This window comes from Euleptes europaea, chromosome 12 (genome assembly GCF_029931775.1).
Source record: "Euleptes europaea isolate rEulEur1 chromosome 12, rEulEur1.hap1, whole genome shotgun sequence".
In the NCBI taxonomy this organism is placed as follows: Eukaryota; Metazoa; Chordata; class Lepidosauria; order Squamata; family Sphaerodactylidae; genus Euleptes; species Euleptes europaea.
Genome location: NC_079323.1, coordinates 19,080,166 through 19,096,643, shown reverse-complemented (window position 1 = coordinate 19,096,643; position 16,478 = coordinate 19,080,166). Strand labels below are relative to the sequence as shown.

The following is a 16,478-nucleotide window of genomic DNA, read 5'->3' as shown; positions in this document are numbered from 1 at the left end:
TTTTGTTCTATTACTCTAGTCTTCCCAGCTTTATGGTTCTAGGTGTGACTTACTAGCAAGTCCTACTTCAACCAGTCATTAGGATAACCAAGAGTACTTTGTGCTCGGAGCTTGATGGCTCCTTCCTTCGAGAGGCTGTGGCTCAGTGGTAGAGCATCTGCTTGGAATGCAGCAGGTCCCAGGTTCAATCCCCGGCATCTCCAGTTAAAGGGACCAGGTAAGTAGGTGATGTGGAAGACCTCCACCTGAGACCCTGTAGAGCTGCTGCCAGTCTGAGTAGACAGTAGTGACTTCAACAGACCAAGGGTCCAATTCAGTATAAGGCAGCTTCTTGTGTTCATGTGTGACCCGCTCCTTTCTGCCAGCTTCTAGTTTGCCGCTGGGTTCCTGAGAACTCACGGGGTGTGGTCCCAATGATTGAAATACTGGAATGAATTCTTGGTGGAGGGCATTTCTCCACAGGTAGCATTGTAATTTTCAAAATAAATAAATAAAACAGTGAACCACAGGAAATTACAAAACATACCTGGCCGTTCTTCCAACTCTGTGAATATAGGTATTTCCATCCTCTGGACAGTCAAACTGAATGACCCAATTCACTGCAGGGAAATCTGTGAAGGGAGGCAAAAGGTCTTGAAATCAGAAAACATTTAAAGTTATTCCCCCATACAAATAAAAGGTGGAAGAGGCTTCTCATCTGGCAGTATTGCCTGCTACAAGTTCTATACTTCAGATCCATTTTAGAGACACTCAATTTAAAGAGACAAAGTCAAATTAATCACATATATCATATCTCCGTCAGGTAAGACTAAAATTAATGGTTTCTTCAATTCCTAAGTAATGATGGTGAAAGAGAATGTAATTTTATATTTGACGTGGATAGACAGACTACTTGTGTTTTATAAATGTTAAATTTTTAATTCTTTAACAATTTTTCATTATTTAAACCAGTGGTTTTAAACCTTTCCAGAGCTAAGAACCATCCTTCACCCAAACATACAACTTAGCACTATTTTTAAGTTTTATTTGTACATTATTTATAGCTTTAGCTGTCTGTTCGCCCAGTTGCTCTCTTTCCTTGATCTTTGAATTAACTTCTGTTATGACTGTTCTTATGAGCCGTTTTTACAACTTCTTGCTTTCTACCTTTTATTGATTCATTTTTATTATTTTAACCCTATCTTTATTTTTATAGTGAACTGATGTAAGCTGCTTTGGAAGTTATTTTAACAACAGGAGGCAAGATACACATTTCTTAAAACAGAAGGTCGGTTCCAAGACGGGAACAGGGATGAGTACAAATTTTGCCAATTTCCCCTTCCCTTCTCACCCAAACTGTTCCTGAGGGTGTCATGGATTAGAGTACGGACTCCTCAAGGCAAAGGGGCCAAAGACTCAGATGAGGAGGGTGCTGAACACCTGACGACACCATACAGAAGGAGGCAGATAAGATACCTCAAAGAACACTTCTGGTGAACAAGAAGAGCCTCAGGAGTCTGACCCATCCCCCTCAACCCTGAGATACAGCCCTGCCCTCTGGTTCAGACCCTGAACCCTTTTATCCCACAGTCGATTACAGCACCCGAGGTCTCTCTCCAACTGACCCCCCCCCCCTCAGGCCTCAAAAAACCCCTCAACCACTCCAACCTTGCTGGAACGCTTGCTACCATAACCAGGAGCAGCACCTTTAAGATCTAGTAGTCTGCTCCCAGAGGGGTGCGCGGTGCATCTCCACCTCCCTGCGGGAGTATTTAAGGCCTCAGTTTACCCTCAGCCTTTGCTGCAAAACCTTGTTTTGTGGACCTCAGCCTGGAGCAGGATTGAGGGCCTCACAACTCCCAGGAGCCACTTTTCAGGGAGCACAGAGGGTGGCAGTAAGAAGGAAAGACACATTCTGAGTGGAGGTCTGGGATAGGCCCTTTCTTGAAATCAAGGGGATCCACACTGCCTCTCTGATGAATTTGGAAAACCTGCTTGGTTTTGAGATATAAGCCTTCCCTTCAGTTACAAGACGTTCTTCGGGTAACAAACGTAAAGACTTTGGCTCGCTGTGGTGAGGTAAGTTTTGTATTGGCCCTGAAGAAGACAGAGATCACTGAAGCGGGAGGTTTAATCAAACAATAAAGATCCATTTACTTATTTATGTATTAAAACATTTATATCCCGCCTTTCCTAGTGGTTCAAGGCAGTTTACAATAATATTCGTTAAAACCAAAAATAAAATAGCAGATCCCAGATCTCTCCCCCCACCATAAAAGATGCCTGCCATTCAAACCTCATCCAAGCCCTGGCAAACAGGAAGGCCTTGTAGAACCTTCTGAAGATCTCCAAGGAGGGGTCTCCCCTCACCTGTTCAGGGAGCCCATTCCACAGAGCAGGAGCCATTATGGAAAAGGCCCGGGCTCTGGTTGGTGCCAGATGGGCCACCCTAGGTGGTGGGATAGCCAACAGATAGCTGTCTGATGACCGTAGTTAGCACATACGTACACACAGAAGCAGACGATCCTCTAAATTCATATGATCCAGGTCGTGAAGGGCTTTAAAAACCAGTACCTTGAACTGAACTCGAAAATAGACTGGCAGACAGGTTATGTGCTGAATTCTCTTCAAAGCTTGTAATTACTAGGTCTACTTATCACCAGAGACAGGTTTCACAGCTCTATCCTCTTCCTGTGGTTGAGTTCAACCACTCTGCCAGGCAGAGCTACACACAAAATTGACCACTCCCTTGCTTGAGACAATTCCCCGTTTTTGCCTGCCCTCTCCCTCAGTCAGGCCTCAACACCCCTCTGGAAGGAGACTAGCACTCTAATAGCAACACTCCAATAGGTTCAGGTATCAAAACAGCTGAATGGTTGTTTCACCTCTCGGGGGCAGGACAGCCCCTAGTGTCTGTCACAAGTTCCCTTCAAGGTCCTTTGGCTCCAACTCAAAAGAAATTAAAAGGCAGGATTGTACTCAGCCACACTCTCACAGGATCGCACTAAATTGTGCGTCTGACGAAGGGGGCTCAAGGCTCACAAAGGTTTTTCGTCGCAATAAACTTATTAGTCTTTGAGGTTCCCCAAGAGGTGTTTTTTTAAAAAAACTTTAGCTGCAGCAGACTAGCATGGCTCCCCCCACCCCAATCAGAGAAATAAAGCTTAAGTACTTTTCCAGGTTGCTGGACGTATAAGTACTTGAAACTACTCACCCAGCCCCCGAGAGGCAATATCCGTAGCAAAGAGAACTGCTGATTTCTTGCGCACAAAATCGTTATAGACTTCCATTCTTTTCATCTGCTGCTGTTTGCCGTGAAGAGCCAGGACGGGCAGGCCAGGACGAAGGCGGCAGAACATTCTGAACAGGTATTGAACCTGGAAACCAGAAACAATTTTGCTTGTCAGTTCTTTACATCAAGGGCCTGTCTTCTGATTATTGTACTTTGTAAAGCACCACAAAGAGCCCTGTGGTGCAGAGTGGGAAGCTGCAGTACTACAGTCAAAAGCACTGCTCACGACCTGAGTTCAATCCCGACGGAAGTCGGTTTTAGGTAGCCGGCTCAAGTTGACTCAGCCTTCCATCCTTCCGAGGTCGGTAAAATGAGTACCCAGCTTGCTGGGGGTAAAGCACAGATGACTGGGTAAGGCAATGGCTAACCATGCCGTAAACATAGTCTGCCTAGTAAAAGTCGGGATGTGACATTACCCCATAGGTCAGGAATGAGCCGGTGCTTGCACAGGGGACTATCTTTACCTTTAAAGCACCACAAACAATGCAGTCTATTAAGGGCCAAAACGCACATTACACAGAAGACCTGTCATTGATAACATACGATAATTATTCCAAGAGACTAGAAAAAGAGGACTAAGTGTGTAACCCTGAAGGGGGGCGGAGTCACACAGGAAACGGCATGACCCCTACGCCGGCGTCCATGCCACTTACGCCATGCAAATCGGCATGGACGTCAGCCATGGGCAATTTACGCCGGCCCTGGGGGAGCAGCACCGCAGCCCGGGGCTCAGGAGCCAGTACAGCCTCCCGGCAGAGCTCCAACAGCACAACCCCCCCCCCCGCGCCAGCATCCAGGGGGGCGTTCCCAGGGGCAGAGCTGCCTCTACACCACTTCCGAATGCCCCCTCTGCCCTAACTCAAGTTTATGCCACCGAAGATGGTGGCATAGCCCAGTGAACGCTACGGAGCGGTTCCATGGGGCTTGCAGGTAAGGACAGGAGTTTTGCTTCAGCGGGGCGCTGGAATACAGAACGTTCTGGATACAGAACGGGCAGCCCATTCCATTCCTAAGGGGGGTGGTTAGGCAGCACCCAGAGGTGGTGCAGCTGCACCGCCTCTGGGTGCTGCCTAACCCCCCCTTAGGAATGGGCTGCCCGATCTGTAACAGAGGGTACGACAGTTGCAGTTTATCAGAAAAATTGTGGGCAGTTTTTTTCCCTCCCACCCCCTTCATATTGCATTGAATATTGGGTGTTTTATTATTATTATTGCTGTCAAGTCACAGCTGAAGGGGCCATGACTCAGAGGTAGAGCATCTGCTTGGCATGCAGAAGGTCCCAGGTTCAATCCCCGGCATCTCCAGTTAAAGAAACTGGGCGAGTAGGTGATGTAAAAGACCTCTGCCTGCGACCCTGGAGAGCCGCTGCCAGTCTGAGTAGACAATACTGACTTCGATGGACCACGGGTCTGATTCAGTATAAGGCAGCTTCATGTGTTTAAGGCAAGAGATGTTCAGAAGTGGTTTACATTGCCTGCCTCTGCATAGCGACGCTGGACTTCCTTGGTGGTCTCCCATCCAAATACTGACCGGAGCCGACCCTACTTAGCTTAGGAGATCTGATGAAATCAGGCTAGCCTGGGTTATCCAGGTCAGAGCGGATGTATTAAACTAGTCTTTATTGGACTGTTTTATAATTCTGTAATCCACCTTGAGTCTTAATAAGAACAGCAAACGAAGCAAATAAATAAATTTTCTTTCTGAAACTGCATTGATTCTTGTTAACAGCCATTTCAGCCACTGAGAATGCTTTCCCCAATCATTTCATGGTCTAGCATCAGCTATCAGATTCCCAGTGGTTTGCCTCCAAATCTTTACAACCACTAACATGTTTTCAATAAGGGACGTGTGGGGCTTTTCTTCTTTTTTATCCATCAAACTTTTATAACAACCACAAAAAAGATCCAGGCTCAATTTACAGAGTGCAGAATCATTAGAAAAATAACACCTCTTTTCAAATTTCTTTGACCCAGGAGCGCTTAAAATAAATTATTGTTAATAAAAACGCTTATAAAAATTGCCAGCAGCTGGCTCCAATTAAGAAGAGGCATGAGTCTGCTATAACACATGGACAGATACAGTAAATATAAAAAGTGCTTTCTCCTTCAGATTGTTTCCCCCTGCTTATATAAGATGTAGATTTATTTATTTTTATTCATTTATTGAACAAAATTTATATCCTGCTTTTCTGCCCTCGCAAGGGCTACCAAGGCTGGTAACAAGTTAAAAAATACACGATAAAATCACATTTTAAGACCACTAAAATCAACTCCTACCCAAAAAACACATTTCATTAAAACAATTAAAAACAGAGTTAAAATACGCACAAAAAAACACAAACAGCAATTAAAACAGGGGTCAGGAAGCAGGGATCACAGAGGGAACACCAAACAAAACAAAAAAGTCTTCATCTGCTAGCAGAAGATGACAACAGACAGGGGACAGACGAATCTCCCTGGGGAGAGAGTTCCAGAGTTTTGATGCCAGGACCAAAAAGGCCCTCTCCCGGGTTGCCAGGTCCCCCCGGGTTGCCAGGTCCCCCCGACGTCACTTCCGGAAGTAATGTAAATGTGCCTGCAACGTTGAGGCCTAGGCCTCATTTTAAACCCAGTTCACACATGAACAGATGAAGCTGCCTTATACTGAACCAGACCCTTGGTCCATCAAAGTCAGTATTGTCTACTCAGACCAGCAGTGGCTCTTCAGGGTCTCAGGCAGAGGTCTTTCACATCACCTACTTGCCTAGTCCCTTGAATTGTGTTCAGAAACAAACTGGAGGCCGGTGTAGATGGGTTAAGACTGAAGTGATATGGTCCCTACTATCCACAATTTAAATCAATTCATTGACCTTTTATTGTCTCATTTCTTATCTCATATAAATGCAATACCTCTTTGCAGCTTGCAAAAAATACAATACTCTTCTTATGCAGATGACTTCTCAAAAATGAATACAACATGCTGATTTTCTGAGGCAGCTCACAAACAACATAGTTCTGTTCCAAAGTTGCCGGGGTGCTAAGATTAAAAGAAAATAGTTCCATGATTAAGCATTAGGTACCATCACTAAACATCAAATCAAGGAAGGAGAAATATAATTCTGTTTGTATTTATCCCCTTGTCCTGTTCCCTCCTTTTACACTGATTTCTTTGATTGCTATCTTTAAAAACTACTAATGATTGCTGCTGTTAAGTTTACCGTGTGTGTGTGTGATTTACAGTTGTATTACTTAATGCTTCATTTTTATGTTGTTGGCCGCCTCGGGCAAAGTCTGGCACATGTGAGATACAAATCTTATCAATACATAAATAACTGCAGGAAGTCACGGAGGAAAGTATGTTAAAGCTCACAATACAAACTGTTACGTTCGACTTTTAAATTTAACAGCAAGGTTTATGTGTTGCTTAGTGTCACCGATTTGTATCATGAATGTGATATACCGTTACGACCGTAACGCTGTGTTGACCCTGGAGGGCTACCGCTTTCATTATCTGAAATCTTAGCACAGCAAAAGCTTTTCTTTAATGTACCAGACTCAAAGCCTCTTCCTGTTTTATGACGGCATTTACAAATTTGAAGAACAGGAGAAAACTAGCTAGTTGAACAGCTGCCAGTTTAGATTGAATTTCCAGGACCTGAATTCTGTTCAAAACCTCCTCCACCATCATACATTAAAGACTACCTTCTCCTTATAGCCCATCTCAATCTCTTATGGCAAGGAAAGATAACCCACCAAGTCCTTCATGCTTGCACCAAATTCAGAGTGTAGCCCTAAAAACATTTTTCCTGAGAGTAAGCCCCACTGAAAACAGGTAAATATGATTCTGATGTCTTAAATAGTCACATTCCAATTCCTTTGCCCTTTTTAAAAAACACTTTTTATTTAAAAGAAGAAGAGCTGGCTTTTATACCTCGCTTTTCTCTACCATAAGGAATCTCAAAGTGGCTTACAATCACCTTTCCTCCCCGCCCCCCACAATAGGCACCTTGCCAGGTAGGTGGGGTTGAGAGAGTTCAGAGAGAACTGTGACTGGCCCAAGGTCACCCAGCAGGCTTCATGTGGAGGAGTGGAGAACTGAACCTGGTTCTCCAGATTAGAGTCCACTGCTCTTTACCACTACACCACGCTGGCTCTCATTCTTATTAAAAACTCACTGACACATACAAAACCATCTTATACCAAGTTAGATAATTGGTCCATCTAATTCAAGCAGTGGCATTTTGGGGCTTTGTGCAAAGGAAGATCTCTGCTAGAGATTCCTGAACTGGAGGTTGAACCTGAGAGACTTTTGCATGCAAAGGACATGTACTACCTCTGAGCTATGGCCAAAAGCGATGTCACAACTGGAAGTTTATGATGTACAATACCACCAAGGGGTTCCTTCTAATCAGACTGCGCACTGGCATGCACAACACCCCTGTTGAAATATAAAACTGGTATCTTAAATTACCGTTCCATTATTTTGTAATGGAAAAGACAATCCCGAACACTATGTCAACTATATCTTTATATCCACCTACTGTTGAACCTGGAACTATTAGCAATATTCCCACTGTTTTACAGACGATGCTACAGGTTTGGTAGAAATTACAGCATCCCATAATGATTTGATTCAGCCCACTGCTCTGTAAATTATACAACTGTAGTTGCCATCTAGCAATAATCTCTCCTGGACCCCCACCACCCCCAGCCCTGTTCTAGTAAACTGATGAAAATGGTAATTCCTTATGAAGAAGCAGAATTCTGTTTTTATTGTGTAATCCAAGCTCACAGAATATTTAGCCTGGGCTTGTCAGATCTTGGGAGCTAAGCAGGGTTGGCCATGGTCAGTACTTGGATGAATGAACACCAAGGAAGACCAGGGTTGCTAAGAAGAAACAGGCAGTGGCAAACCATCTCCTGCCTGGGACACCTCATGGATGGGGTTGCCGTGAGTCGGCTGCGACTCGAAGGCACGTTCTTCTTCTTCAACAAAGAAACGTTACTATTTTCTGATCAAGGAAGAAAAGCAAACTGTATACAATCAGAAGTGAATGTATACAATCAGAAAGAAAATCCACAAAGCAGGATGTTTTATTTAGGCTCATCAGCTTCTTATACCAGGGTGGCCAAACGGAGGCCAGCGGCCAGCGCAGGTCCTTGTATTTGATCACAGTACAACTGTAAAGAAAAGGAATGTTTTTGTTGTAGGAAATATATTCCACATTTGGATGGGGCACCTTTCTTTAAAAGCGTGACATTAATATATTGTTAATTGTTAAGCACCCGAGTGCTTATGTCACTTCACAAACTTTAGTGCGGCAATTAACCACTCTGTCAAGGTAGGCCTGCATTCCCTCAGAAGAGGGGCCAATGCAGGAGCACACATATGGAGCTGCGTTAAACTGAATCAGACCCTTGGTCCATCAGAGGAAGAAGAGTTGGTTTTTATATCTTGCTTTTTCTCTACCTTTAAGGAGTCTCAAAGCGGCTTACAATCGCCTTCCCTTCCTCTCCCCACAATAGACACTTTGTGAGGTAGGTGGGGCTGGGAGAGTTCGGAGAGAACTGTGACTAGCCCAAGGTCACCCAGCAGGCTTCATGTGGAGGAGTGGGGAAACCAACCCGGTTCTCCAGATTAAGAGTCTGTCGCTTTTAACTGCTACAGTAGAAGAAAAAAGAGGGGAATAAAACCCAACCTAGAAAACAGAGCTGGGTACCCAAGGTTGGGTAGAATACCTGCACACATTTACACAAATATATACATAGACAAACAGTTTAAATCAAACCAGGCATGTATAAAGGTTGTATACTATGATACAAATTACTCAAACATCTGGTAAGATTGACTCTAGTTGTAATATTGATTTACATATGTCTCCCTTATACGATGTGTGCAGTTATCAACCTAGTAAAGCTTTTAACAACTACACCACGCTGGCTAATCAGACTGTTAGCATCTCTCCAGGATCTCAGGCTGAAGTCTTTCACAACACCTACTGCCAGATTCTTTGACTCGAGATGCTGGGGCTTGTACTTGCATTCCGGCGTCCCAAGTCACACAGAGCAACCCAAGAGGGGGTGGAAACGTGCCTTGAAAAATTAAGCCATCAGGTAGGATGCTGTACCTAGAGCAGAAAAACTCCACGTGGAAATTTTTCAGCCCATGAGCAACACCACCGACCTAAGGAGGGAGATCACCTAACACAGGATCACCTAACAGAGCCCTTAGTATGGCCAAGAGGCACAGAGGGAACCCCCAAAGGATCACCACATCTTAGAAAGCTCGGTGCCATCCCAGAGCCTTGAACTGCTTGGCAGAAAGGGAGAACAGCATGACAGGAGCCAGTGTTACTAACTGAGCTGCCCTGCAGATGACATGAATGTTGCCCATTATTCTGGGAGCAGGTCCAAAAATATAAGCAAGCCTCATTTTGAACCTGAGAGTGAAATGTGCCTCCAATTTTGATCGTCGTTTAAAGAAAACTGCCAGATGCTCTGAAAGTTTGGGAAATGCCTATAGCTCTGGGTTTGCAAATGTTACAACCCAGTTGTAATCAGGCTTACTCGGAAGCAAGTCCCATTGCTTTCGGCTCAGGTTAATAAAGCTCGATCCTAAGCATGCATACTGGAAGAACAAATTATGTTTTCAGTTGCCTAACGGGTTGTATTTTTCTTCACTGAATCTTAATGAGATTTCTTAATGAGATCTCAGCATGGTGTAGTGGTTAAGAGTTGCAGACTCTAATCTGGTGAACTGGGTTGGTTTCCCCACTCCTCCATAGGAAGCCTGCTGGGTGACCTTGGGCTAGTCACAGTTCGATCTCTCTCAGCCTCACCTACCTCACAAGATGTCTGTTGTGGGGAGGGGAAGAGAAGGTGCTTTGAGACTCTCTAAAGGTAGAGAAAAAACCAAGTATTCTTCTTGGTTTAAAAACCAAGTATTCGTCTTCATGTTTTCTCATTACATGCTGAAGGCTTTTGGGAGGCATAGGTTGTACATTCCAATGAATCAACCAGAAATGATTCAGACTGTCTTTTGACAGCCAGTTTCCTGAATATTCTTTGCACTTGCTTTAGCCTACAGATCCCCCTGCCCAAAGGCAATACACACAATACTTTAAGTGCCAGAGCAAAGATTTCCACAACCATGCTTCTACAAACCAGATTGTTTTTTTTCCTGCCCACTTCAATTTTCTGGCTTTAATACAAGGCCTCGGGATGGATAACAATTTTTCTTCCTTTCACAAACAAGAAAAGAAAGGAGAGAAATTACCCGCTCTCTTCTTTCTTTGAAGTCTGAAACAGAAAGGACTTTTCCTACCTGAACTTTGCCTTTTCGTGTACCCAGACGTATTCCGGATCTTTCAAGCTGAGTCGCGCCAAGTCCTTCACCGATTTTGTTTGCGTTGCTGAGAAAAGCAGTGTCTGGCGTTTCTTGGGAAGGTTTTCTATGATTGCATTCATTGTATCAGCAAAGCCCATGTCCAAAATCCTGTCAGCTTCATCAAGTACTGGAATGAGAGAGAGAGAATGGCTGGAGGGATTTTTTTTTAAAATCTTCTACCTTCAAACAGAGAGCAAGGACTAATTTCCACAACGCTGCTGGGCCTCATCCATATGAAAGGCATTGCTCCACAATTCACACAAGAAGGACTCTGTTGTTGTTAACCGAGATACCCCCCAATACCAACAACTCTCATGAACAGAGATCCCTGGGGCAAAGGTCTTGACCCAGGTTCCATTTCCTGAAGCTCGCCAAAGGGTTACCCCAGCCAAGGCATTCTGCACTGAGGCTCCTTCATTGGGCAACTCTTTTGGAGGGGAGATGGAACTTTTTCCCAAGGGGATCAGGACGTTCCTTTTTAGGAAGGATAGAGCTGCTGCTACTAAAGTTTTATCGAGTGGGAAATTTAATGCCTTCTGATTTTTAATTGTATTTTTAAATCAGCACTTTCTGAGAAGGTTTTTAAATTATGAATAAGCTGTGTCAGCAAGCTGACATTTTGACTAAAAGGTGAGGCTAAGAATAAAATTAACAAATAACCCTCAGGCTGCTCTGTAACACCAAGACTTGCTAGAGGAGAGCTGCTGGCACCTGTCCTTCAAATAACCCCCAAATTTCAAGTAGATTGGGCCAAGGGGTCCAAGTCTATGAGCCCCTGAAGAGGGTGCCCCCCAGCCATTCACACTATTTCTTATGGGGGGGAATCTCCAAGCTGCTTCCAGGGCAAAAGTCATACTGCAAGCAGCAATCAAATGTCTCCCATGGAAGAATCCACACAAGCCCAACAGAACCATTGCAGAACCCAATAGAACAAAGCCTATGTGCCAAGCCAAACAGAACCAAAATCAAACCAGAGAATCTCTGCAGTAGAAACTCCAGGTGTGGGGGAGTACTTCTGCAAGTCCAACAGAGCCAATGGCAATGTGCAGAAGCCCAGAAGAACCCAGAGCCACTATGTTGGGCAGCGCAAGCCCAACAGAACCAATGTCAAACCAGAGAATCTCTATAGCAGAAACTGAAGGTGGGGGTGAACTTTTCCAAGCCCAGCAGAACCAATGACAATGTATAGATGCCCACAGAGCCCAGCTCCACTCTGGCAGTGCAAGCTCAACAGGAGTAATATCTAGTATTCCAGTGCAAAAAGAGCGCCTGTATGTAAATGAGCATTTAGGCATAACTTGAGTATAACTTGCAGCATATCTTCAAAGCGGCCGTTAAATAATAAACTCTGTATAGAGTAACAGCCTTACCTTTAGAGTAATATCAAACCGGAGAATCACAGTAGAACATCAAACCAAAGCACCCATGAACACATGAAGCTGCCTTATACTGAATCAGACCCTTGGTCCATCGAAGTCAGTATTGCCTACTCAGACCAGCAGCGGCTCTCCAGGGTCTCAGGCAGAGGTCTTTCACATCACCTACTTGCCTAGTCCCTTTAGCTGGAGATGCCGGGGATTGAACCTGGGACCTTCTGCATGCCAAGCAGATGCTCTACCTCTGAGCCACGGCCCCTCCCCAATTCTGGCAACAACAAAAAAAAACTCTTGACCAACAGACCTGAAATACAAAAGCGGCCTGGCAAGCTGATAGAACCCTCCCAAGAGACACAGAAACAAAGAACAAAGAACAACGGGGTCAAAAAAAGAAAAAACAATACAGTCCTAGAGGCCTGCAAATGCTGGCTCCTGATTTTACTGGTTAATCCCAGATATTTCCAGGACCATTTTTTCGGTATCCCAAAAAATTCCTAGATATATATATAGGATACTTAATATACCTAAAAAATTCTGATATGGTATTTTTCATGTGTATTTTTGGTTCAGTTTTACCCAAATGCACATCTCTAGTAGAGAGAGCTTTTCTCAACACTAAAGTGGCAGCCCATGTACATTATTAATGTTTTGGAGGACAGGATAAGGGCTACAAGTATTTTGAACAGAAGCACATGTCTGACGTTAGTGAATTCACAAGAAGCCTGCACAGAAAAAAAAGTCCTTTTACTCACTCAACATTTGCAGGTTAGAGGCGTGAAAATACGACGTTTCATCCATGTGCTGTAAAAGCCGGCCAGGCGTACATATCAGTATATTTATATTGTGGATTCTCTCCGACTCTTGTTTTAAGTCCTGAAATACAACATGGAATTTGGGTTTAAGAGGCATAATAATTTCAAAATAGACAGCTCTCACATAAGAAGCTCTTGTATAAGAGAGCAAGTGAGCACAAAAGCTTCCATTCACAGTAGATTCGACATTTTCCCCATTTTAGGGAGGGGCTGTGGCTCAGTGGAACAACCTCTGCTTTGCATGCAAAAAATCCCATGTTCAGTCCCTGGCATCTCAAGTTAAGAGAACCAGGCAGTAGGTGATGTGAAAGACCTCTGCCTGCGTCCCTGGAGAGCCAGTACTGACCTTGATAAGCAATGGTCTGATTCAGTACAAGGCAATTTCATGTGTCCCATGTGACCCATAGACCTTTTCTGCACACTACTGTCTGGCAGATGGAGAAATCTGCTACTTTGGATCCTTTAGCTGAAGATATTTGGGACTGAGCATGGACTTTTTGAATATAAAACTGGTGCTCTATCCCTGACCTATAGCTCGTTCTCCACAAGACCCATGAAAACGTTCCTGTATAAGAAGGCAACCTGCCCAGGAGAATCTTTCAGGGGATCTCTGCCCATATTACACTCTACCGAATTCATAACTAAGGATGCATCAAAATAATTTCCAATCCATGGATCAGTCCTTATGGGTGAAGGAAGACGACCCCCTGTACAAGAAAAAGAGTTGGTTTATATATGCCGACTTTCTCTACCACTTCAGGGAGACTCAAACCGGCTTACAATCTCCTTCCCATCCCCTCCCCACAACAGACACCCTGTGAGGTAGGTGGGGCTGAGAGAGCTCTTAATAGAACTGTGACTGGCCCAAGGTCACCCAGCTGGCTTCGTGTGTAGGAGTGGGGAAACAAATCCAGTTTACCAGACTAGCCTCCGCCACTCAAGTGGAGGAGTGGGGAATCAAACCCAGTTCTCCAGATCAGACTCCACTGCTTCCAACCACCGCTCTTAACCACTACACCACCAAAGAAGGACTGGTCTGTGTTCTTAAAGACGGCACATGTGGAAGTAGAAAGTAAGGTTGAGAAGTGGGGAGGGAGACAATGGAGAAATGTAAGAAAAATAATGACCGCATGCAATTAACATCTTGGCCATTCTCCCCTACCCCACAGGAATATTCATACTCTCCATGCACAAAGGAATACAGGCAAAAAAAGGGCAAACCTTTCCACCAATGATGAGCCCCGCTGAAAAGTCGTGATTCTTTCCCACTTTCCGCAGGACCTCAAATGTCTGGTAGGCCAACTCTCTGGTTGGTGATATTATCAGAACTCCCAACCCATCCATGGAAGTCCACTGTTGGCGATACAAGATTTCCAGAGCCTGCAAAGTTCCAAAACTCTAATTAGAAACCCCTATAAAAACCCTTCGTGCAGCAATTTGTAATTAAAACAGCTGCTCTTGCCAGCAGCCTGCCACAATCTTAATGGGCTCAAGTGGTGCCAATGCTCTGAGCGAGAACGGCTTTGCAATGGGGGGGGGGGAATCCATCTTGCGCATCGAAGGGATGAAAGTGGCTCCAGTGTGGGGCATGGATACCATAGCTCCAGGGCAAGAACGATCAGCATAGCTCTCAATGCTTTCTTAGAAATCTATGATGCTTACATGTAAATAATTGATTTATTTAATAACCTCTACCCCAGCATTTATTTATTTACACACACCCCATTCTGGTCTAGGACCGTAATAAATATCTACTTACTTACTTACACACCAGCATTCCCTGAAGAGACATATGGTAAAAGTAACACATTAAATGTAGGAGTCAGCAGCCCTGAAAGGATGCAGAATGCCCTTCCATCAAGACTTTTTTTAAGCAAAAAAATTGAATAGGCACCTGACAGAATGTCATCCTCCCTTAGATGCTCGCTGAGGAAAATTGTATGTCAAGAAAAGCAACAAATTTTTCCAAGACGAGCTAATTTTCTGTTTGCGGTGCATTATGAATATAGGGAGCATTCACCACCCATGTATTAAGTGGTACACCAGATGTAATTCTCCTATTTGTTGTGGCTTGGTTCCCAGAAGAGGAAATTAACAGGATGATCCTCAACAGATGGGCTTAATAGGGTGTAACTCTGCTTGACAATGCATGGAGAGGTTGCATTCCTAAACACTAGGAAACTAGTCCCCCTGAATTCAATGGGACTTACTTCCAAGTATACCTGCTTATGTTTGCACCGAGAGTACTTCAGGGAAGCAGAACTTACTCTGTCTCTCGTAGAGAGCCACATTCACAAGGATCGTCAACCAAAAGAACCACATTTACTCTCATTCCTAGCATGAGGGAGCAACACCTCAAGGAAGTTCACAGCTTAGCTGTGCCTTTGCCTGCAGCTGTTTCAACTAGAAGCCTACTAGAAGTCTCACCAGACAAGGGCCTTGCCCACTTTTCCAAAACATGAGGCAGATGTCACACTGGGGAACGGTACCCAGAAGAACCACAGGTGGCATAGAATCATAGAGTTGGAAGGGATCATCAGGGACATCTAGCCCCTGCACAATGCAGGAAATTCACAACTACCTCCCCCTGTACACCCCCAGTGACCCCCTACTCTATGCCCAGAAGATGGCCAAGATGCCCCATGATCTGCCTAAGGTCATAGAAGCAGCATTGCTGACAGATGGCCATCTAGCCTCTGCTTAAAAAACTCCAGGGAAGGAGAGCTTACCACCTCCCGAGGAAGCCTGTTCCACTAAGGAACCGCTCTAACTAACCGCATGTCAAACAGCCATGTGGCTCCCAAACCACTGAACGAGTATTACTGCTTTAGTACCACCATGAACATCATCAATACAAAACCACGGCCACTGCACATCTAGAGTGTCCAATGATCACCTACTTGTTCAGTGCAGGCAGCTACAGATTCTGCAAACATAACCCAGTTTGGGGCCAGTTCATCCATTCTTAAACATGCCAGGGCCTGTATCCTTCTACTTCGCTCAGCAACGTTATGAAGCCTTCCTCCAATGGAAGTGGATCTTAATCCAGCAGAAGAGCCTCTTGAGCGGCAATAAGGCATCTTAAACCGGAGGAAGGATTCAAACTTTGTGAGCGGAGTAGAAGGATACAGGTCATGGAACACTAACTTCCAACATAATACCCAGAGTGGAGATACATTACTTACAGGTACAATGAAAGCCAAGGTTTTGCCTGAACCAGTCTTTGCAGCTCCTAGCACATCTTTACTTTGTAACGCCAAACCTATAGTCTGCCTCTGGATTTCAGTCACCATGCGATACTGAGCTTCTTGCAAACCTGATGCATGAAAGGGGGAAAAATATACACGTTTCCACATGCATACAAACAGCCATTTGCCTGGTTACCTGTGGTGAATACCAAATCATTTCCTGGTGACCAGCCAGGAAACAATTTGTAAGGTGGGAGAAAGATGGTTCCTTTGGTTTGTTTCAGGGTACTGAAACACATTTGGACTTCTTTGCAAGGGTGTGTTTATGTGTATCAAATATGAAGATATTTTCACTGGAATGGTAAATGTTTCCTGAGAATATCATGCACACACTTCTTTCACCACATATACAAAAAGTGCAATAAATGTGCACACTTGGGTGGAGCAGGACCTCAACAGGACTCAC

General features: G+C 44.4%; 1 protein-coding gene across 1 annotated transcript in view; it reads right to left on the bottom strand.

Moving 5' to 3' along the window:
• DDX10 (DEAD-box helicase 10) overlaps nt 1-16,478 on the bottom strand; it is an 81,075-nt gene that overhangs the window by 55,798 nt on the left and 8,799 nt on the right. The window contains exons 3-9 of the mRNA XM_056858882.1: nt 16,010-16,140; nt 14,046-14,204; nt 12,765-12,885; nt 10,574-10,763; nt 6,160-6,286; nt 3,194-3,356; nt 527-611 (exon numbers count right to left, since the gene is read on the bottom strand). Coding sequence (XP_056714860.1) covers nt 527-611; nt 3,194-3,356; nt 6,160-6,286; nt 10,574-10,763; nt 12,765-12,885; nt 14,046-14,204; nt 16,010-16,140 — 976 coding nt within the window. The remainder of the gene's footprint in view (nt 1-526; nt 612-3,193; nt 3,357-6,159; nt 6,287-10,573; nt 10,764-12,764; nt 12,886-14,045; nt 14,205-16,009; nt 16,141-16,478) is intronic.